The 22728-nt window shown below is 39.5% G+C and overlaps 1 protein-coding gene across 1 annotated transcript in view; it reads right to left on the bottom strand.

Annotated features, from left to right (window-relative positions):
* Nucleotides 1-358: 358 nt before the first annotated feature.
* The window catches only part of LOC306844122 (pleckstrin homology domain-containing family G member 3-like), a 65143-nt gene continuing 42773 nt past the window's right edge, over nucleotides 359-22728 (bottom strand). The window contains exons 8-19 of the mRNA XM_079376043.1: nucleotides 21895-22026; nucleotides 21600-21782; nucleotides 21321-21413; nucleotides 19767-19853; nucleotides 19633-19666; nucleotides 19421-19516; nucleotides 19298-19330; nucleotides 15633-15643; nucleotides 14275-14625; nucleotides 11510-11617; nucleotides 9746-11303; nucleotides 359-2283 (exon numbers count right to left, since the gene is read on the bottom strand). Coding sequence (XP_079232169.1) covers nucleotides 1343-2283; nucleotides 9746-11303; nucleotides 11510-11617; nucleotides 14275-14625; nucleotides 15633-15643; nucleotides 19298-19330; nucleotides 19421-19516; nucleotides 19633-19666; nucleotides 19767-19853; nucleotides 21321-21413; nucleotides 21600-21782; nucleotides 21895-22026 — 3627 coding nt within the window. The 3' untranslated portion in view covers nucleotides 359-1342. The remainder of the gene's footprint in view (nucleotides 2284-9745; nucleotides 11304-11509; nucleotides 11618-14274; nucleotides 14626-15632; nucleotides 15644-19297; nucleotides 19331-19420; nucleotides 19517-19632; nucleotides 19667-19766; nucleotides 19854-21320; nucleotides 21414-21599; nucleotides 21783-21894; nucleotides 22027-22728) is intronic.

The following is a 22728-nucleotide window of genomic DNA, read 5'->3' as shown; positions in this document are numbered from 1 at the left end:
GCTAGGATGATGTAAAATGTTTAAAAAATAATAGGATGTATTTTAATTAAATAGTTTCAAACTAAAGTTCTTCACAAACATTTACCAGATCCCATCAGAATACATCGGTTTTGTCTGGTATACAAATGTTATTCAAGTCTTGTCTGATACCCAAACTCAGTTAATAAAACAGTTCTGCATTAAACTTTATTCTATTCTTTATTCTAACAAGAGGATGACAGATACATGGTATTAAAATGAGTGATAAATATTGTTAGTTTGACTATATAAGATTTGAATTATAAAACAACTCTTTGATTTTGAGGCCTAAAGACCAGAGTCATTTACATGGGACATAAAAAAATATATGTGCAAGTCTGCAAGTTGAATTTTCTTTGGTTTTATTATGGAGTGAATTTTCAGTTTCACAAGTATTCATTGATGCATTTGTAATAAGTCAGACAGATATGGAAATGTATAGAATCTTAATAAATAACAGAGAGAGACAGAGAGAGATCTGTTATCACAGGCTGCTAAACCACCAGTTTCAGATGCTAAAACATGTAGGGTTAATATTTGTCTTGTAATTGTGACATTCCCCAAAACCTGAAAATCTGATTTGTTGTCAAGATCACAACAAATCTTAAAATAAGCTTAAGTAACATTATTGGTGTAAGCTTTAAAAAAAATAATTAAAATCATATTTTTAAACATTTGGATCTAGTCTCCTGGACAAAAGGGATCTATGCCTAAATCCAGCAGTCAAAGACTAGGTTTAGGTACAAAGAAAAAAAAAAAAGTTTGTTCCATGCATGCCATTTACTAAAAGAAAGAAAAAAAAAACATTTTCAAATGATCTGTTACAATTAAGAGTCTAGATGAATTATGCTACTCTGCCAGGGCTTGTTTTGCAGTATAGACTAGACATTATCTTTTGCTAATGAAACTCTTAACTCAAATATGACATTATTTACATTTTGGTAAGGTATTTCAATTATAAACAAGAATGTCATTTATGTAAAATGACTACCAAATACATACATGTATATCTACTATATCAAATATGTCAATGATATAACAGAAATAATGAATGCACAACAAAAACTGTACAACAATATTTACACATTCTCCCTGACATTTAGACCATTAAAATTCTCAATATCAGCAGGCCACATGATCATACAGTGTCCAAAATAGCATGCAAAATGTAAAGAATATTAGTTTTGAGGTTTAAATTCGCCAAAATGATTTATTTGGCTACAGCATGATATATGCTGACCATACTTTACATATTTGTCTTCAGTGGTGAAGACATAAAAGAAGAGAGAAATTAAAGAAGCAAGTATTTCACAGCCAACGATTTTTATCTTATGTTTTGGAATTTTTCTCTGAGATTCTTGACAACACTGTGTTGATTAGAATCAGCCTTTTTCCCAGAATCCAGTGCATTTTTAACAGCACTGTCTAAGTGTTCACTATAGGATGAAGCTTTCTCAGTTTTTTTGCACCTGTCAACCTTAGGTAACTGTTCTGCCTTAGATCCTCCATCTTCCCTCAAACGGTATTCCTCTGACTCCTGATATGCCCGACAGCGGTCAATGACAGCCATGATTGAGATCTTCTCACGAGATGTTGGCGAACGAATTAGGACGTAGCTGTCATCTGTTACATCTCTTGTTATTTCCTGTTTTTTGCACTCTTGTGTTGACTGGTCCATCTCTGCTGGTGGTGTAACCTCGGGTACTTTCTCAACCACAATTATATTCTTCTCATTTGGAAGGGTAGCTTGAGCGGAGATATAGAAGCCACTGCTGGCAGTTTTACTCTGAATACTCTGCAGATCACTCAAGTACAAACTACCCAATTTTTGGTCCAGAGAACCTGCACGCTGGGTCAGAGTAAGTAATTCTCCCGTATCTCTTCCTGGATAAAACTTGTATACTGAAGAGTCTGTGGAGCCATTAGAGGTGACTAAGTGGCTAGAAGAGCAGCTAGAACGTCTTCTAGAACTGCCTTCAAACATCCTTTCTTCCACAGAACGACTTTGGCCTATTGGTGGCTGAGCAGATGAGCTACCGTGGTGTGCATATTTTGAGCAAAGTTCACGGACGTCTGGCCAGTTGAAGCTCTCAGGTGGTGGACTAAGAGGACTCCTGGAACGGGACAGGTGTGGGGACGAGACCTTTGGGCTACTGACAGAATTAGAAGTGTGGTCTGGGCTGGGAGTCATAACCTGGGCCTTCTGGTCTCCATCGTAATCAGGCTGATCATATGGAGCCATGGAGAGCATCAAGTCTGCTTTAACTGTTAATCACAAAATGGCAAATGTAAGTGGAGCAGCGAAACATAAGATAATTTCATTAGTGCTGTCAAACGATTAATCACAATTAATTGCATCCAAAATAAAAGTTTTTGTTTACATAATATACAGTATGTATTCGTACTGTGTTTATTTATTATGTATATATATATATATATATATATATATATAAATAAATAAATACACACATACAGTATATATTTTGAAAATATTTACTTGTACAGTGCCCTCCAAAAATATTGAAACAGTAAAGTCGAAATTGCTCTGTTGGCTGTGGAGTCAAGACATTTACAAATATGATTAGATACGAGGAGACACCACCCCTCACAATGTAGAGCGCTTTGAGTGCTTAGAAAAAGCAGAAAAGGGCTATATAAATGTAATGAATTATTATTATTATTATTAAAAGATGAATATGAGACAAAACTACAGAATGTCACGTTTTATTATTGGGTTATTCAACACATAGATGTTTTACCAGCTAAGAAGTTTAGCACTTTTAGAGTTTCATCCCCTTATCTAATGTGAGCATAAGTATTGGAACAGTTGCCTCACAGGTCTTTATAAGTGATCAGCTGTGTGCTGTTGCATTAATTCTTCAGATATCAAAAGCAGAGAATGTGTCGTATCAGTTATATCCATTACTTCTGTATTCTGAATCTTGCATTTGATGATGACACACACAAACCAGGATGAAGATGAGGGCGCTGACTTGAGAGAAAAGCAAGCAATTTGGATGCTAAACGAAAAGAGGAAGTCAATTAGAGCTATAGCAAAAACAAAGGGCATGGAGAAATCAAGAGTTTGGAAACCACCAGCGACACCAGCAACCAACAACAACCTGATCGGCTGAGAAAACAACAGTAGTTGATCACAGACAGATCATAAAAGCTGTGAAAATGAACCCTAAAAGACGTGTCTGTAAAATCACCAACAACTTCCAGAAAGCAACACTAAGCGTCTTCGCTCTGACAATCTACTGTCCTCACGAGACTTTGACACAGAAATACAGATGCTACACAGCAAGATACAAACCTCTGACCAGCACCAAAAATACACTGAACAAAATTACAAACGCAACACTTGTTTTTGTCCCCATTTTTCATGAGCTGAACTCAAATATCTAAGACTTTTCTATGTACACAAAAGGCCTATTTCTCTCAAATATTGTTCACAAATCTGTTTAAATCTGTGTTAGTGAGCACTTCTCCTTTGCCGAGATAATCCATCCACCTCACACGTGTGGCATATCAAGATGCTGATTAGATTAGCATCTTGATATGCCACACGTGTGAGGTGTGCCTTAGGTGTGGCCACAATACAAGTAGATTAAGGTGTGCCTTAGGCTGGCCACAATACAAGGCCACTCTAAAATTGGGGGGTCCGAAAACCAGTCCGTATCTGGTGTGACCACCATTTTCCTCACACAGTGCAACACATCTCCTTCGCATAGAGTTGATCAGGTTGTCCACTCCTCTTCAATGGCTCTGCGAAGTTCCTGGATATTGGCTGGAACTGGAAAACGCCGTCGATCCAGAGCATCCCAAACATGTTCAATGGGTGACATGTCTGGTGAGTATGCTGGCCATGCAAGAACTGGGATGTTTTCAGCTTCCAGGAATTGTGTACAGATCTTGCAACATGGGGCCGTGCATTATCATGCTGCAACATGAGGTGATGGTCGTGGATGAATGGCACATAAATGGGCCTCAGTATCTCGTCACGGTATCTCTGTGCATTCAAAATGCCATCAATAAAATGCACCTGTGTTCGTTGTCCATAACATACGCCTGACCATACCATAACCCCACCGCCACCATGGGCCACTCGATCCACAACGTTCATATCAGCAAACCGCTCACCCACATGATGCCATACACGCTGTCTGCCATCTGCCCTGTACAGTGAAAACCGGGATTCATCCGTGAAGAGAACACCTCTCCAAAGTGCCAGAAGCCACCGAATGTGAGCATTTGCCCACTCAAGTTGGTTACGACGACAAACTGCAGTCAGGTCGAGACCCCGATGAGGACGACGAGCATGCAGATGAGCTTCCCTGAGACGGTTTCTGACAGTTTGTGCAGAAATTATTTGGTTATGCAAACCGATTGTTGCAGCAGCTGTCTGGGTGGCTGGACGATCTTGGAGGTGAAGATGCTGGATGTGGAGATCCTGGGCTGGTGTGGTTACACGCGGTCTGCAGTTGTGAGGCCGGTTGGATGTACTGCCAAATTCTCTGAAACACCTTTGGAGACGGCTTATGGTAGAGAAATTAACATTAAATTCATGGGCAACAGGTCTGGCGGACATTCCTGCAGTCAGCATGCCAATTGCACGCTCCCTCAAAACTTGCGACATCTGTGGCATTGTGCTGTGTGATAAAACTGCACATTTTAGAGTGGCCTTTTATTGTGGCCAGCCTAAGGCACACCTGTGCAATAATCATGCTGTCTAATCAGAATCTTGATATGCCACACCTGTGAGGTGGATGGATTATCTCGGCAAAGGAGAAGTGCTCACTAACAGCTTTAGACAGATTAGTGAACAATATTTGAGAGAAATAGGCCTTTTGTGTACATAGAAAAAGTCTTAGATCTTTGAGTTCAGCTCATGAAAAATGGGGGCAAAAACAAAAGTGTTGCGTTTATAATTTTGTTCAATGTAGAAAGGCAAGATTAGAGTTTGCAAAAAAGCACAAAGGTGAGCCAGAAGAGTTTTGGAACTGTGTGTATGGACCGATGAGACAAAGATCTAAGTCTTTATCTAAGTGATGGGAAAGCAAAAATGTGGAGAAAAAAAGGGAACTGCAAATGATCCGAAGCATACAGCCTCATCTGTAAAGCATGGAGGAGGTGATGTCATGGAGTGGGCATGCATGGCTGTCTCTGGAACAGGCCCTCTCAAATTTACTGATGACTTAATGTATGATGACAGTAGCAGAATGAATTTGGAAGGGTACAAAACCATCTTGCCAACCAATATTCAAGAAAATGCCACCAGATTCATTTGGGAAGTGCTTCATATTGCATTAGGACAATGACCCAAAACACCCTTGCCAGTTCAGTCAAGGAATTTATAAGGGCAAAGAAATGCAAAGTCTTAGACTGCCCAAGTCAATCTCCAGATTTAAATCCGATTGAACATGAATTTAACCAGCTGAAGAGGAGAGTAAAGGCAGAAACTCCCCAAAACAAGCAACAATTGGAATTGGCTGAATTAAAGGCTGGGAAAAGTATTTCAAAGGATGAGACCAAGAGTCTGGTGATGTCTATGGGTCACAGACTCACTGCTGTGATTGTGCGCAAGGGATCTGCAACTAAATAATAGCTTTTAATCTTTTATATCTGCCTTATGTTCAACTGTTCCAATACTTATGCTCACATCAGATAGGGGGGATGAAACTCTAAAAGTGCTGAACTTCTTAGCTGGTAAAACATCTATTGGCGCTTTTCCACAGCATAGTACGGCACGGTACAGTTCAGAACGGCATACTTTTGGGGGGTTTTTCACTGGGTACAGTACCTGGTACTTTTTTTAGTACCACCTCGGCCGAGGTTCCAAGCGAGCCGTACATTTACCAAAACGTGACGTGTAAACTCTGCTGATCACTGATTGGCCAGAGAGAATCGTCTCTGCCTGTGTCATTGAACTTGCGGCACGAGACAAACAGACCCGCTAGATTTAAATCAGCACAGCCAGCAAAGGATCGACCGCAACTGATCTGAATGGGCGCACCTTTTTTAACACCCAAAAATGGCTGTTTCGTGTCTGTTGAGAAAGTACAGACGTCTCTCTCTTTGATAGCTGAGGAGCGGATCCAATGAGAGCTTGATGGAGCGAAGCGGAATTAGAACGTTTTTCAGGAGTCACGGCAGTAGAGGTGGCGCAACTATAATGACACGTGAATAATCCCGCCCACTCTAAAAGCGGTACTAAACTGCAGTGGAAACGCAAACCGAGCTGAACTGAGCCGTGACGTGCCGTTCTGAACCGAGCCAAGTCATACCACGCAGTGGAAAAGCGCCATATGTATTGAATCACCCAATAATAAAATGTGACATTCTGTAGTTTTGTCTCATATTCATCTTTTAATCATATTTGTATACATTATGTAAACACAACTTTTATTTTGGATGCGATTAACCATTTGACAGCACTAAATTTTATACTTGAATATACAAAATATTAAAAATGTAATCTCACAAAACGTACTCTGTTACTTTCGTAACCTCGGTTCCCTGAGATACGGAACGAGTACTGTGTCTTGTTAAAGACGCTATGGGAAAAAGCCTTTTTTCTCCTGAACTGAAGCCTTATTCAATCACGCAGTGAAACTGCACGGCTATTGGTTCGTGCAGTGTGTGTAAAATGGGTCGGCAACGGAGCTGCATGAGCCTATGGCGACGAAGCCCACCAGATCCTGCCAGAATGGGCGGGGCTATCTGGCTATATAAGCGGCCGTTTCGCCATAGGATCCTCAGGTTACTTCGACTGAAGTGACGACTGAGTCGTGCAGCTACCTGGCACGGCAAAGTACGCAGTACTCGTTCCGTATCTCAGGGAACCGAGGTTACGATAGTAACCGAGTACATTCCCTATCGATACTCCACTCGTACTGCGTCTTGTTAAAGACGCTATGGCAACACAATTCAATCACGCCGTGCCAAGGTAGAGGAACGACTGCCCAATGCACTTCCATAAGCATGTAAAGGCTCCTAGCGAAGTGCAACAGTGTACTCCAGGCTAAAGCGAGCTAAACTCATCGAGGTCATACTCGGCCTGAGTGATTGTTCCATGAAACTCTTACATACTAGGTACTACTAGGACCGAAGTATGCAAGGAACCCACCAGAGAGCTTGAGCGCCTCGCGGTCAAGGATTCTCTGTCAGGAGTAGTCCCACAGCGTATACTCTACGCTCATCTAATCAGAGAGGACCCTGGCCTGTAAGGCCGGTACATCCAGGTTATAAAACCTAGCAAATGGGGACGGCGAGGCCCAGTCGGCTGCCGCACAAATCTCTGTAATGGACACACCGCTAGACCAAGCCCATGACGAGGCGATGCCTCTAGTCAAATGGGCTCTTACTCCAATGGGGCATTGTAGGCCCAAGGAAGAGTACGCCAGCTTAACAGCATCCACTATCCACTTAGAGAGTCTTTGCTTCGTGACCGGAAGCCCTTTGGCGCGGTTACCGAAGCTAACAAAGAGCTCTTCCGTATGCCACAGAGGCAGGAAGCACGGAGAGTGTAATGACCTGGGCTCTGAATGGAATCGAAAGTACCTTAGGTACGTATCCATGCCTTGGTTTCAGGACAACCTTGGAGTCGTTGGGCCCAAATTTCAGGCAGGCAGGGCTAATAGACAGCGCCTGTAGGTCCCCTACTCACTTAACCGATACTAGTGCTAATAGCAGAGCAGTCTTCAGCGACAGTGACCGAAGGTTCGTAGACTGTAGCGGCTCGAAAGGAGGACCTTTCAGGGCCCTCAGTATAGTGGGTAGGTCCCATGTAGGGACGGTAAGGGGCCGAGGCGGATTCAGCCTCTTAGCTCCCCTCAGAAAGCGGACAATTGTATTGTCTCTGCCCACTGATTTGCCCGTTATAGGGGTGTGAAAGGCCGCTATAGCTGCTACGAACACCTTGAGTGTAGAGGGAGAACGTCCTTTATCCAGCAGCTCCTGCAGGAATGACAGAATCACCGCTAACTCAGAGGTAGAAGGGTTTTCACCACAGTCCAGGCACCATGCGGAGAAAACCGCCCACTTAAGGGCATAGAGGCGTCTCGTAGACGGGGCTCAAGCCTCAGAAATGGTGTTTAGCACTCGCTCTGGGAGGCTGGTAGGCTCCCGTTGAGCGGCCAAAGGTAAAGGGCCCACAGTTCGGACCGGGGGTGCCATATTGTACCGTTCGCCTGAGAGAGGTGGTGTCGTCTCAGGGGTACGGGCCAGGGGGCTGCAGTCAGCAGCTGAGTCAGCTCCGACAACCAAGGTTGGTTTTCCCATAGAGGAGCCACCAATAAGACCTTGTGTCCTTGTTCCCTGATCTGCCTGATGACCTGTGGAATCACAGGTCACAGGAATCTGCCTAAAAGGATCAACCACTCTTTAGAAGAGGGGTATTAATTACCATTGTGTAAACACACCGGCAGATCAAAAGTGTCGCGCGCATCCTCTCAGATCCGCTCGTAGCGAACGAGGGGAGGGGCAGTCTTCACTGAAGAAGGCGAGCCGAGATCAAAGAGTGAAATGCATTTTACAATGCGCGCAGAAGGATTGAGCCACTCAATGTAATGAGAGGCGCTAATCCACACGTGCTGGCAGATCAAAGCGCTGTATGTAGAGTGAAACACACGGGGCTATGCCGGCGCGAAAAATCACTCAAACCTGATTGCTCAGCCTCGCGAGCTCGCTGTTCCTGTCTTCGAGTATATAGAGCCGCTCAATGAATGAGGAGCTCTGATTCTCACGTGTGAACACCGGCGGATCAGAGCGCTGCAGGAAGCTCTGTGGCTCTGATGTTTCATTCTCCGAGCTTTGCTGAGAGAGGAGAAATGGGAGAGCGGAGCTGCCTCCACAGAGGCGGACAGCGAGCGGGAAGAGCGAGACTCATACTCGAACGAGCATTCCGTCTCAGTAAGCGCGCAGTCACTGCGTGGGCGAGACCCAGACAGGCGGCGCGTGCTCACTGCTCATTCTGCACCACACTCGCTGTTGCGGCATTTGCAACAACGCCGAGAAATATGCTCTTTTATAGCACTCACCGGATGGCGGCATCGAACGGGACCAGAACTGCTGCGATGCTGGGCCGCAAGGAAAAGGCGGTAACTCAGCCGAGCAGATTTGAGGTCGCTGGTCCAGCTGCGAGGCGTGTCAACGGCGAGCATGCTCCTGGGATCAGTGAAGACAAAGTCGTCGTCGCTGAAGGAAAAGAAATCTGAGGATCCTATGGCGAAATGACCACTTATATAGCCAGATAGCCCCGCCCATTCTGGTGGGATCTGGCGGGCTTCGTCGCCATAGGCTCGTGCAGCTCCGCTGCCGACCCATTGGTTCGTTTTACACACACTGCACGAACCAATAGCCGTGCAGTTTAACTGCGTGATTGAATAAGGCTTCAGTTCAGGAGAAAAAAGGCTTTTCCCCATAGCGTCTTTAACAAGACTCTGTACGAGTGGAGTATCGATAGGGAACAGAATTTCTACAACTAACTTATATCAAAACTGACACAAGAAGAGCTTAAAGTTTTATCAGCCATGTCCCAGTTACTTATATTGTAGTTAGCTCCATTGAGGCAAGGAACACTAACTTGTCTCAATCCAATCAATAAATGTTGAAATATGTTGCGTTATGGAAGTAGTTGAAAATGTTGTTTCATTCTATTTAACTATTTTTTGGGGGGGGGGGGGGGGGTAAAAATATGATAATATTCAAATAGTATCCATCTTACCTTTGGCCTCTTTCTCTGGCTTTTCTTCCACCACCGAAAGCAGGTTCCTCTTGGCAAACCATGTATCTCCTGACTCCTGACTCCTCTGTCTCAACACTAGTTGTGTGCATTTTATGCGTTGACTGTATTTCCTTGCCAGATGGAAAACTTTGTTTTGGGATGAATCTGCATCTTCTGCTGACTGAGCTCCTGTGTCTCTCTCATCTTCAGTTTCTGCTCTCAACTGGATAACTCGGGGGGCTAGAGCTCTAAGGGGTCTACCTTCATCCTCCCAGTGTCTGGGTCCGATGGCATCATTCTCATTGGCTGCACGGTTTTCCTTCTCCTTAAAACCTAATGGTATAAAGGACTCCTCTCTGATAGTGCTTAGATTTGAATCTTCAAACATAATCAGTCCATCGCTGCCTTTCATCTCTGTCTTTCTTCTCTGGTTTGGATCCTTCCTGGAGAGGCTGGGACTGGTCCCTGTAAAATAAGGAATTTCTCTGGGCCTCAGTGCTTTGAGGTCCCCTTGACATCTAGTGACCTCTTTTTCCATATCCTGCCAGACTTTGATCATCTCAGAGGAGGGACGGAAAACCTCTTCCTCATGACTCCCATCTATAGACTGAGGTTTAATGGAACCATCTACATCAGAATCAAACAGGTCTCCGTTTCTGTCATGCCTAGAGAAATCTGTGGAAGCACCGATAACAGATTGTTCCAGGGTAGCTGGATTTGCATTGGTCTCAGACAGAGCTGATGTAACCAAAAGAGATTCTGAGCTATGAGCTGTAACAGGTCCAGATGTACTAGTGGTCTTCTCTAAGGCAAGGCCTTTATCTTTAGGAATGCTGTTAAAACGACTAACTGAATTTCTAACAAGTCCACTTGGAATGTAAGTGAGGCTCTCTCTACGCTTTAGGCTAAATGTAGCATCCTGGTGTTCTGCATTCTCATAGTAGCTCCTAATCTTGTCAATGAGTAGCTGGTCTTGCCTGGAAAGCACTGAATCCCTTCTTCTGCAGATGCTTTGATCCGAGTCAAAAAGACTGTCCTCCCCTGATGAACCGATCACAAAGTCTGCTGATGGAAGGGCTTCCTGGGTCAGTGGAACTCCATGAGACTCAGAGCAGGTGCTAGCAAGTCGATGTTGACGCTCATGGGCATCTCCTAGACTTACAGTGCTCCCCGTCCTGCTGGGAAGACATGGAGATACGCAACCGAGGGAGCGCATTTCCTCTGTGCTGACGCTACTACGCCGCGCGTTACACACAAAGTGTTCAGCAATGGCACTGGCCTTATCAAGCACAGATGATGGTAGGATGCTATTGGAGTCTGGTTTCTCTTCTGCATCCTCCTCCTCCTCCGAAGAATCACCAGGTGTGTCTTCCTGCTGTAACAGAGATGAGGCCTCTTCTTTAGTACCTTTCTGATCATCTTTGTCTCCAGTCTCCAGATCCTGGATATCTGGGACCTGTTTGTCCATCTCTTGGGACTCTGGATCACAAAACACATCTGGCTTCAATTTCTCAGTGGAACCCCAGTAAGAGGTCATTTCCAGGTTTGGAGATTTGTCCTTGAGAGTGTAAGAAGGGGAAATCAAGATCAAGCCAACAACCTCATGATACAAAACATATGTCAAAGTTCAAAACATTGGTTAGGTAACCTGATACTAACTAAAGCAACTTAATATGAGTAAGTAGAATTTTAGTCCTAGGTGTACTAATACTAATACAATTTTGCTAACATAACAAATTAAACAATTTTAATTAAACAACTAACCTGCTCCGAGATATATTTTTCATCCTTTAGATATGCCTCCACCTGTTCAACTGATGGGCCATTTTCTCCTTTAAAATTGTTCTCAGTGTCCCTACAACCCTCTTCCTCCTAACATAAAAACATATTTTTTTAGGGATATTTGACAAAAAACAATTAACTTACAATAAATATTTAGTCTTATATAGGTAATACAAGTATCAAATAGTAAAGCAATTATTCAGACATCCAGATTAAGTTAGAGTCATTAACAAGCCCAGATAAAATCAGAAGACTTTTTCCATGCTGATTTTGGGAAGAAAATGTGTATTCTTTTATTTATTTGTTGTTTGTTTGTTCAACAAAATGACAAAATAATTTTTAAAAAATATTTCACATAATTATTACAAATGTGATAATGTTCAAAATTAGGTAAAAAAAGAAAAATAAATACAAAAGGTGGAGAATATGTAGAACTTTGTGAATGATGTGAAAATCTGGAGCTTTCTGAATAATTCTATGCACACAGATTCCATCTGGGCTTGGTCGTTAGTTCAGAACTACTGGTTAATGTTAATGTAGTGAATAGAACAACTGCTATTACATGCACATCTTAGTTAACATGTTTGAATTAAAAACGTCATTGTACATTTGAAACATTATGTAAACTGGGGTATAATATGGAAAGTGAGTGTTCACCATGTCCTAACCAGACACAACGCAATGTAGCGACATGCAATATAATCCATTTTAAAGACTTTTTGTCCTAACCAATGCTGTTTTGTTTAGCGTTTGCTTATTTTCGTGACTTTGCATTGGAGAGCCACGTACACACACAAATCTCACAGAACCTGAATTACAACTCATGTATAGTAAATATTATATGACAAATCCCTCAATTCGAAATGGAAAGCCATGAAAAGCATGCCTTCTGGTGAAGCCTCACATTAGTCATAATATAGTCAAGGAACATGCTCTTTAGCTGTACGTTCCTTAGTTGCAGTGGGTTATTCTGTAAATATCTTAGTGCTTGCAAACAGAGAGAACAGTTCTGGCTGTCACATCACACCCCATTTACATGTTGAGTGTGCATAGACAAATTGTTTGTCGCTAGAATCTTGTCGTATCATGCCTGATTAGACATAATATTACCAGTGGAGCCTCCAGGAATTTTTTTATGTGGTTGCCAGAGTTTTGCAATGCATACCTACATACATAAATAAAAAGTTAACCTGCAATTATTTCAAGGATCTAGTTCTACTTAATCTATCCCATACAATTTTTTTTTTCCTTTGCTGTATGGTCACATTAAATATTTTTGATTTGGACAACATCATTTATTGGTTATATGTCACCACAAAAAGCGCATTATGTTACTTGAAAAAATAGAGCTAATCAATAAATAAAATTCTAAATACAATTAAGCATTACATATCTTTTGAGAGCTATGCTCTCGACCTCAATGTGTTAAGAAAAGTTTAGTTGCAGTATGCAGTATTCTAGAAAGAGGAAAAAAATCCTTCTTAACTTTACAAATAACACTGATTGTATTTGGAAGATGCACATCATGAAAATAAATAAATGAATTAAACAGCTTTTATCTTTATAGTTACAGAGAGATAAACACTGGATTGAACTGGGGAGACCATTAGCAAAAAGCATTGCTTTTACAAGAGAAATAAAAAAAATGGTAAAATACATGCTTGTGAGTTTTGTAGCTTAATGAATTCAATGTGATCCTCCTACAAACATGCAGTACAATTAAAGTTGCTTGTGCATGTAAAGTGGGAATGGAGTATGAAAAGGAAATTCGAAATGAACTATTTGATCCAAGTTTAATAATATATGTAGGCCTAAAAAATTACATTAATATCTTATGTAAACAATTAACATGGTTTTGACAAATGGGGGAGGCGCCACTGGGTGTCAGGTACCAGAATGGAGACAGAAGGCTGGAGGAGAAGGTAATAGGTACTAGGTTGATATCAGCCAAAAATTAAAATTTAGGGACAGAGCAAGTTAATCAGTTTTGATTACAGATCAACATCTGAACATTCTCTACTATGGAGGACCAAACGTGCAGAAATTAACAATAAATAACTAATAACAATTAAATAACAGGAAAATAAAGAAATAAATGACTTGATAAAAACAAATATAGTTCATTTGTAATCAAATTTAATCCTGAATTTATTTTTAAATGACTTTTTTCCCTTTATGTATTATCTTCTGTATTTATTTTACATTTATTTTTATTCTTTTTAACTTATTTACTTACACTTTTATTCATTTTTGTATTTATTCATTTATTTTTAAATGTATTTATTCATGTGTTTATTTATTTTTTATATGCAGTTATTATTTATTCCCACATATATTTATTTTTACACTACAAGCCAAATGCCTGCTTTTCAATAAAGCTATTATTACTGATTTGAATGCAAAAAAACAAACAAACAATAAAAAAGAGTGAACAGTTATCATTAATGATCATAACCGTTGCTAGATGTCAACAAAGTGACATTCAGCAATACAGTGAAAAAATTAATGAAGTACAGGATATGCGTTATGTGTTGAACTGTAACAAGTTTGTTACAATTTGTTTAGTTCTTCTAGCATTGCTGGATGCTCTACAAAGCTAGCTTCTGCTTATGCTGTGTGAGCTGTTAGTGAATTGAGGCATTCTGTGAGAGCACATGCAACATGGCGGGAGGTTTGGGAGACATGCAGGTCATGTTGCAGGTCAGGCTGGGGTATGATAAGATCCCCTTGGTGGCAGAGAACCTCACCGTTGTGAAGTCCATGGAAAGCAAAGCTCTGGCTCTATAGTGCCAACAGGAAATGGCAGCCAACATTGAAGTGGCAAAGTCAGCTACCTGGTTGTCCTCCATTAGAATATCGTCAGAGTCACTTCCCTCCCCTTCTGCTTCATCCCCATCCTCTGGCATCAATCTGGCCTTCAGAGATGGCGAGGCATGGATGGGTTCCTCATTATCACTGGGAATCAGGGCTTCAGGAGGGTATGCGTCTTGTGCAACAAGCTTCTCAGCTGAAGTCTTGCATAAGCCAAGAGTGCCAACGCTAGCAGTGGCTTGTAAAGGCCACCTGTCAGCGGCCAATGCCCCCTCACTGTCAGAATGCTGGGGCATGAAGTCACAAAGTTTTCTTCTTAGGAGATATAAGGACATGAAAAAAAGAATATCTCTTTGGAAAAAGAATGTCCTTTTGGGTATAAAGGTGCCCTACTTCTCACAAGCTGTCTTTTGACATCACTCTAAAAACAGAAGCGGATAGTAACATGCTACAGTTTACTCTGATACATTACTTAAGTAACTTTTTTAAAAATGTACTTTTTGAAGTAGGTTCAATGATTGGTACATCTTACTCGAGTACAAATTTATAATGACAAAAATGTACTTTGACTTTAAGGCTCATTCACATCAAGATCGATAATGTTCTTTAAGTTCTTTAAAGCAGGGTTAAATTCAGATAGGCCATCACTGTTTTTATCATACATCAGCTTCAAATAATTCTGAAGGTTATTCATTGATATCGTTCCTCCTTGTTGTTATTGTTCCCCATTTTCATAGAATTAGAAAAATTCTTAAAACTATTTTAGGTATTGTCCTTGGTGTGAACAGACCTTTATGTTGGGCAACTGTACTCTCTATGTTCCAATATTTTGACACACCATTTCTCACGCATGCACAGAGAAACATCCTTTATGCCATACATGTAACCGACCTCACCACGATCACTTCATCATTATTATCTTGCTTGCTCCCAATCAGATCCTAAGTAACTATTAACTCACTACCTGAGTAGTCTTTTCATTGGAAACTTTCTCTTTTTTACTTTTACCCAGTCATTATAAACATGATTAGTTTTACTACTTCTTGAGTGTTTTATTTTATTTGTCAGTATTTGTACATCTACACACCCTTCTTCAACATTTCAACAGTCTTGTGGACCACAAAGTAAACAACACATCAAATAAAAAGAACATAATTTGTACACTTTTGCTTGTGTGATTTTTAGCATTCTTTGAGTTTTTTTTTTAATTTTTTATATTCTGTCTTTGTGGTTTTGTATAACCACATCTAACTGAATTCTAAATATTCCTTTGTTTGATTTAATGGCTTCTTACCTTTAGTATTACTGAAGAATTCACCCAGACATCAGCCAGATAAAAGAAAGAGAATAGTAGTCAATTTGAAGGCATTTTTATCAACAGTGTTTATAATTTTGTTCCAAACAATTTCAGTGAAATGTGAAATACAAATGGTATAATGTAGGGTCCACCCAGATAACAATATATTGTTGGCACAGATCCAGCCTACATCGTGTGGACTGATGATCTGGCCCACGTGTAGCGTGGAATGATGGCACTTGTGCGGACCGGTCCTGTTTGCCAGATCTGGGCCAAAACAGGCCACAGCAATGCCACATGTAAGCCTAGAGTGAAGAAATAAATCCCACTGGACCTTATCTGAGCCACAAATATTCATATATTATTTATAGAGTCCTCTCAGCTTGTCTAAGCTTGTTAACAAGCAAGAAGGAAAGAAGAGGACCGAAAAAAGAGACAAAAAGAAACTCAAGCACTACAACTGGCTTAAGCCACAGCCTTAGATGATTTCAGCTAAAGATAAAAGACATTAAATCTCTGAAAATCTCAGCAGAGGAGGATTAAACAACTCCACAAACAGCATCACCAGCTTCACTCATTACTAACCAGACTGAATTTATTTCTGTTAGAGATCTACAGACAGGGCTAGACTGGGACAAAAAAATCGGCCCTGGCATTTTGACCCACTACATACGATCAAAATACTACCCATCTTTGCACGCCCTTGAATATGTATACCAGCTCCTATTCCATAAAAGCACTAAAGCCATATAATAATAGGTAGGAAAGAGTGAGAGTTGACACATTAAAAACTTCTAAAAAGTGTAATTTATTAATATAATAAAACTATAATCCACACTGATGAATCCTAAAACTATAGGCCTATATAGTTATGACATCCATCTTGTGTGTGCCTGTGTGTTTGAGGAAGAAAGGGAAGAGACATGATACATTGTTTATCAGATGATCACTGTTTCCCATAGTATAGCATTAAATAAACTGTAAATTTACTTAGTCAAATTTGTAAGTATTGCAGTGGTGTATAAAGTACCCGAAAGCCATACTCAAGTAAAAGTACAGGTATCTTACCAAAAAATTACTTTGGTAGAAGTTGAAGTCTTCGTTTAAAATATTACTTGAGTAAAAGTCTTAAAGTATATGATATTTATTGTACTTAAGTACGAAAAGTATTTTAAAAAATCTTAAACGTACTTAAGTATTGAAAGTAAAAGTACAAGTAAATGCAAAATGGAAAAGAAGTAAATAAATGTATATATAAAAGAATATTCATACAGCTTTAGTAGCAAGATTGCGTTCAGTTTGAACTCTTTCTTCCATTTTGTATTTTTGGGTAAGAATAAGAAGCACATCATCCGGTACTTAGTGTCTCTCATTCCAACATAAGAAAACATTTCTGGAATCTGCATCTAAAATACCATTTAGATGTATTTTGCACAGTTTAATGTATCTCACAGGGGACATGGATGCATTTAAACTGCTGTTATAGATGCATAAATAGGCCTAATGTTGTGTTTTTAACATAAAACATCCAATACTGATATTTGAAATAATTTAAAACATGAAAAAAAGTCGAAATGTGAAATTAAAACCGCTAGTAGGTGACAGCAAAGACTTTGGTGACAGAAAGTGACCATTAATGAGTGAGTCATTTATTCAATCGATTCATTCAAAAAGCGGATTCATTCAATAAGTACACCGGCCATTGCTCAGAGACGCAAAACAGTGCTGTGATCTTTGTTTGGAAATATTTTCTTTGGCAAAATTTAGCAAAAACAAGCAATAAGTCTAAAATGTAAGTCACGTATTGCTTTACTGAACTTGTATGAAATGATTATTAAATGTGTTCATGCTGATATCTGCAGAAAAAGGGTACTCTTTGTGTGATATAGAAGTTAACTATATTATATAAATATAAAAAGCATACAGAAACATTTTTGCTGTCTACAATGTAGAATGCCTGGAATTTTGAGTTTTAATACATTAATAAATCAACGTGCGTGCACTCTGTGTGTGATGTGATGATATAGCCTACTTGATAATGTCAGATCACACATCATTACAACAACTCTTACCCTATTATTGCAGAAAGTGAAAGTGAAAGTGAAAGTGAAGTGACATACGGCCAAGTATGGTGACCCATACTCAGAATTCGTGCTCTGCATTTAACCCATCCATAGTGCACACACACAGCAGTGAACACACACACACACCGTGAACACACACCCGGAGCAGTGGGCAGCCATTTATGCTGCGGCGCCCGGGGAGCAGTTGGGGGTTCGGTGCCTTGCTCAAGGGCACCTCAGTCGTGGTATTGAGGGCTAGATAGTATAGAAGATATACTGATATCGCACACCCAGACTCGACTGGGGAGTTGTTTAAAGATGTGATTGGGTCAGAAAATAACCAATGGGCTGCTGATTAAATGTCTCATGGGCCGGTCTGTCTGGAGGAAAACAATTCTAAACAATTCTAAAGACCACAGCGCCGTCAACTATTTAGGCAGACAAAAATGTAGGCTGCTAAGAGTTTTATGGGCCGGTCAGACAAATATGGTATGAGAAGATGTATAGGCCCGGCCCAAAAAGTACGTCGGCCCAGCGGGAAAATACCCGGTCTGCCAGATGGCCAGTCCGCCCCTGTCTACAGAAGTTCTTATTGAGAATTAACAGGGGTTTAAATCTAATGTGTGTTTCATTTGAAGTCACCATAATGGTGATTGGTGCTTCCGTTAATTGAAGTCAGTTGTAGTTCTTGAGATTCTTTCTCTTTTTCTTCAGTTGCTTGTTAACAAGCTCAGAGAAGCTGAGAGGACTCTATAAATACTATATGGATATTTGTGGCTCAGATCAGGTCCAGTGTGGTTTATTTCTTTGCTCTTGGCTGACGTGGCATTGCTATGGCCTCCTTGTGGCCCAGATCTGGCAAACAGAAGCGGTCCCCCCAAGTGCCATCATTCCACGCTACATGTGGGCTAGATCATCATTCCACATGTGCCAGATGTGGGCCGGATCTGGGCCGACAATATGTTGCTATCTGGGCAGGAACATAACATTACTTCTTTTCTTTTCAAATACCAAAATGTATACTCTAAAAAATGCTGCATTAAATACAACCCAGCGCTGGGTAAAATATAGACAAACTCTTGACCCAGTGGTTGGGTTACTGGCCAGAAGGTTGAGTTAAACATTTAACCCAACTGTTGGTTGAAAACAACCCAATCGCTGAGTTTGTCCATATTTAACCCAGCATTTTTTAGAGTGTAAGCACATTTGTGACATTAGCCCTACTTTGTAGAATGTCTGGCTTTCACTTAAGCACAATATGCTTGGAACATTGTCAAATAATGCTAGATAACATGAATTTTCAGGTTTTAATTTTTGAGTCACTTGAGTGCCACATTCATTAAAGAAAAAGAGAGAGAAAGCAAAAAGAGACTTTCAGATTTTTTTTGATACTTTTTTTCAGTTAAACATTGTCCTTAAATTAAAGTTAAGTTAATATTACAATTTAAATGTCTTATTACACAAGAAAATGAAAAATAGACACATTTTCACTAGTGTCTAATCCCACCGCGTCATTATTACACAGCAAGTTATTTTTTATTAAATATAGGACAATATCTTTACTTAAAGTTTAAACAGAATGGGCACATGGATATTTACCTTCAGTGTTCTTTAGGATCTCTTTAGATGGTTCTGTAGGAAGATTAAGTAGTAGACCATCTTTGTAAAATTGGAAAGTGTCAATTAAAAAAGATAAGTTAAGAGCAAGACTTGAGAACCTACCTGACTCTCTCCGGCCTTGTCTAGAGTTAGAAAACTCCTCTGACTGGCATGACACAGACTTTTTGAGCCTCTCAGGGCTGTACTTATACTTTTTGTCTGAAAAACATTGTCAGTCAAAACAGGCCCATGATATTTTTTTCATAATTACAAAAAAAAAAAAAAAGAAGAAGAATGGTATGAAATTATGTTCATGAGTGGTTAGAAATATTTACAAATAGAATCCATCTCCAAGATTGCTTCCTTTGCCTAAAAGAGAAAAAAATAAATAATTATTTGTCCAAATTAATTTTAGATATTTTAAAGACAAAACCTAGTAATGTTTTTTTTTTTTTAATTCATTGCATACCTTTTGTGGTATCACAGCCTGATGGTTCTCTAAAATGAGCCGCTTAATATGATGAGCCCATAATTTTTTTTCCTCCACCGTCTTAGCCTATTGAAAATAAGAAATTTCAGGAGTTGTATAAACATAAAAACATTAAGAAAATACATTTTTTATTATTATTTACTCAAACCCATATGCTTTTATTTTTTCTGTGAAACATACAAGGAGGAACTTCATTTTAAGGAATGTTCATACAGTGAAAGCTCATAGTGAGCATGATCTTTCAAGATCAAACAAGAACAACATGACAGTAGTGCATCCAACACAATATGTGAGGTTATTTTAAGTCTTCTAAAGCCATAGGATAGCTTTGTTTTAGGAACAGCAAAATAATCTTTTGCACTGCAATCAAATATGGCATCAATAATTCATGTTGAATGTCAACAGCAACAGAGATCACTGGATCTGAAATGTCTTTAAACCAAACAATAATGTTTTATCATTGATCTAAGAGCTGCAGTGACGGTGGACATTTGATATATGACAGACACCTTTGAAGAGTCATTTTAGGGCAAGAGCTGCATAAAGATTCTTTAAAGTCCCCCTGCAGTCACTAATTTTATTCCTTGAAACTCATCTTTGATAATCAAAATGATATATTTAATGTTTTTGCCGTGTAAATAATTTATTCATGCCTTAAAATGGCTTGAATAAAACACTATACCCTTAACTCATTTAGTATATGTGGAGCCATGAATATGCACATTCATTTAATCACACCAGCTCAGGCTACCTGCTCCATTTTTACTGGGTTAACTGAAGTAGTAAATGCTACACAAGTTGTAATATTGGATTAATCTGTTGAATAAATAAATTAATTCCTAAGAAGAAGAGGAAGAGTGAATAATACAGGGTTGTCTACAAGGTAATATCAGAATGGTAATAATAATAATTTATTTCATACAGCAATTTTAAAAATAACTTTGTCAAAGTGCTTTGCACAAAAATGTAAAACATTACACTTTAAATATAACAAACAACAAAAATTACAAAAAAGAACAGATAATCAAGTAAAAGCTATTCTAAAATAAAATGTTTTAAGATGAGATTTAAAAATGCCTAATGAATTTGCATTCCTAATGTCAGACGGATGTCAAACTGAGAATTCCACAGTTTTGGAGCATAGTATGTAAAGGCAGAAATGCTTTGCTAATGATATGAACAGCTTCACAAGTTGACGCGATTGGTTGCATGTTTAACAGTAGGAAATGGGCTGTTTCAAACCACATTTTTAAGACTATCTTTCACACAATGATGTTACTGCAATGATGTTAACTAATGAATTTGCACACGGTTTGTCTGTAAGCATATTTAAAAAACCAGACAGGCATGTAAACAATGTTAAAAACCTGATTTTCACCACAGGGCTCTTTTAAAGATTTCCAGTTTTTTGTAGAAATGGAATGCATGTTACACAGCAATGAGAAAATAATAACAGAAAGTTTTTTGCAGAACTATTTCTTTATGAATAAAATATCTGTATTTATGTAAAGGCGCTAATCACTGAAGACACACCTGGACAGAATGAGGTTGTTTGGGATGCTTGTAATGGGTGACACTGAAGCACAGCGAATCCTTGGCACTCTCGATCAACATGAGCGTTGAGCACTGCAGTAAATAAAGAGAAACAAGAGAGAAAACAATGGCAGCTTCACCAAACAAGAGGCATTACCTCTTATTCACCTCTTAAAATTCATACGAGGTAAAGGTTTCACACTACATTAGTGCTAACTGTCCAGACAATAAATTAATGAAAAACAAAGTACTTCTCCCTGAAAACAGATAAAGTCATACCGAGATGTTGGTCTTATAGACGTAATGTTCTCCTCTGCGTTTGGTAATAAGGAGCATGCGGTCAAAGAGAAAGAGCGTACGTTCATTCTTGGCACGATGGACACGAAAGGTGCCCTCAAGAACCAATTCTCCGTATGTAGTCAGATCAGGTCCCTTCCAGTTTATGAGCAGAGACTGGACCTCCTGAGGTACAGCGATCGTAAATTGGTTAATATCTTCACTAAACATTATGAGCACAAACAAGAACAGTGAAACATGCTCATAACACAACTTCTTTGTGTGTTTGCGAGCTCACCTGAAGACGGACTGCATGTTCATGTTTTCTCTTCATGTCGTTTATATACCACGCAACACCAGTCATAGTGTATATGGCCTCCTCCACCACGTCATAACCCTCCTCCTCTGGATCAAAGCGCTTGGCAATCTCCTACAATATAAAGAACATCCAAATAAATCCAAAAGTGTTTATTGCATAAAAACAACAAAAATATCAATCATGAAATCAACCATGATATTCTTTTAAACCTTAAACTGCAGGTGGTGCAAATGCTCACAACACAAACAAATAAAGAAACACACTGCAAATGCTCACAATACAACCAAATCAATTTCTTTGTTTGGTTGTGTTGTGAGCATTTGCAGCGTGTGTGTTGTAAAATTGACGAAAGTTGTTTTCTTAATTTGCAGGCGTTTTTTCTATTTGCAGTGCGTTGAGCTCTCTCGGCCACCGTATATTTGACATCATTTAAAGTCATATTGAAACCAATTGGAAGTATACTGAGGCCCCCCAGTGGGCCCCACTAGAATCACTGCTGTAGTTTGACTAATGCACAGCCTTTGATGTCAACAACAAACAAGGTTGGCAATGTTTTTCCCTTTTAAAAAGATAAAAAAAAAAAAAAAAAAAACCCATTGCTATCCACAATTATACAAATGCACATTCTTATGGTTATTTTACATTTGAATAATGTGCATTTAGTATTTTTACCCTAGTAACACAGACCTGTGATCTGTTTTGTTCGAGAACCCATAATATAGCTCTTTCCCCCTTAATTCTTCCAATAAATATCTTGTAAATGCACAAGAATGTATACAAAAATTTTTTTAAATAAATTTTTTTTTTCCAACT

This window comes from Barbus barbus (genome assembly GCF_936440315.1).
Source record: "Barbus barbus genome assembly, chromosome: 24".
NCBI lineage: Eukaryota > Metazoa > Chordata > Actinopteri > Cypriniformes > Cyprinidae > Barbus > Barbus barbus.
Note: the sequence above shows the minus strand (reverse complement) of the source record. Positions and strands in the feature narration are given on the sequence as shown.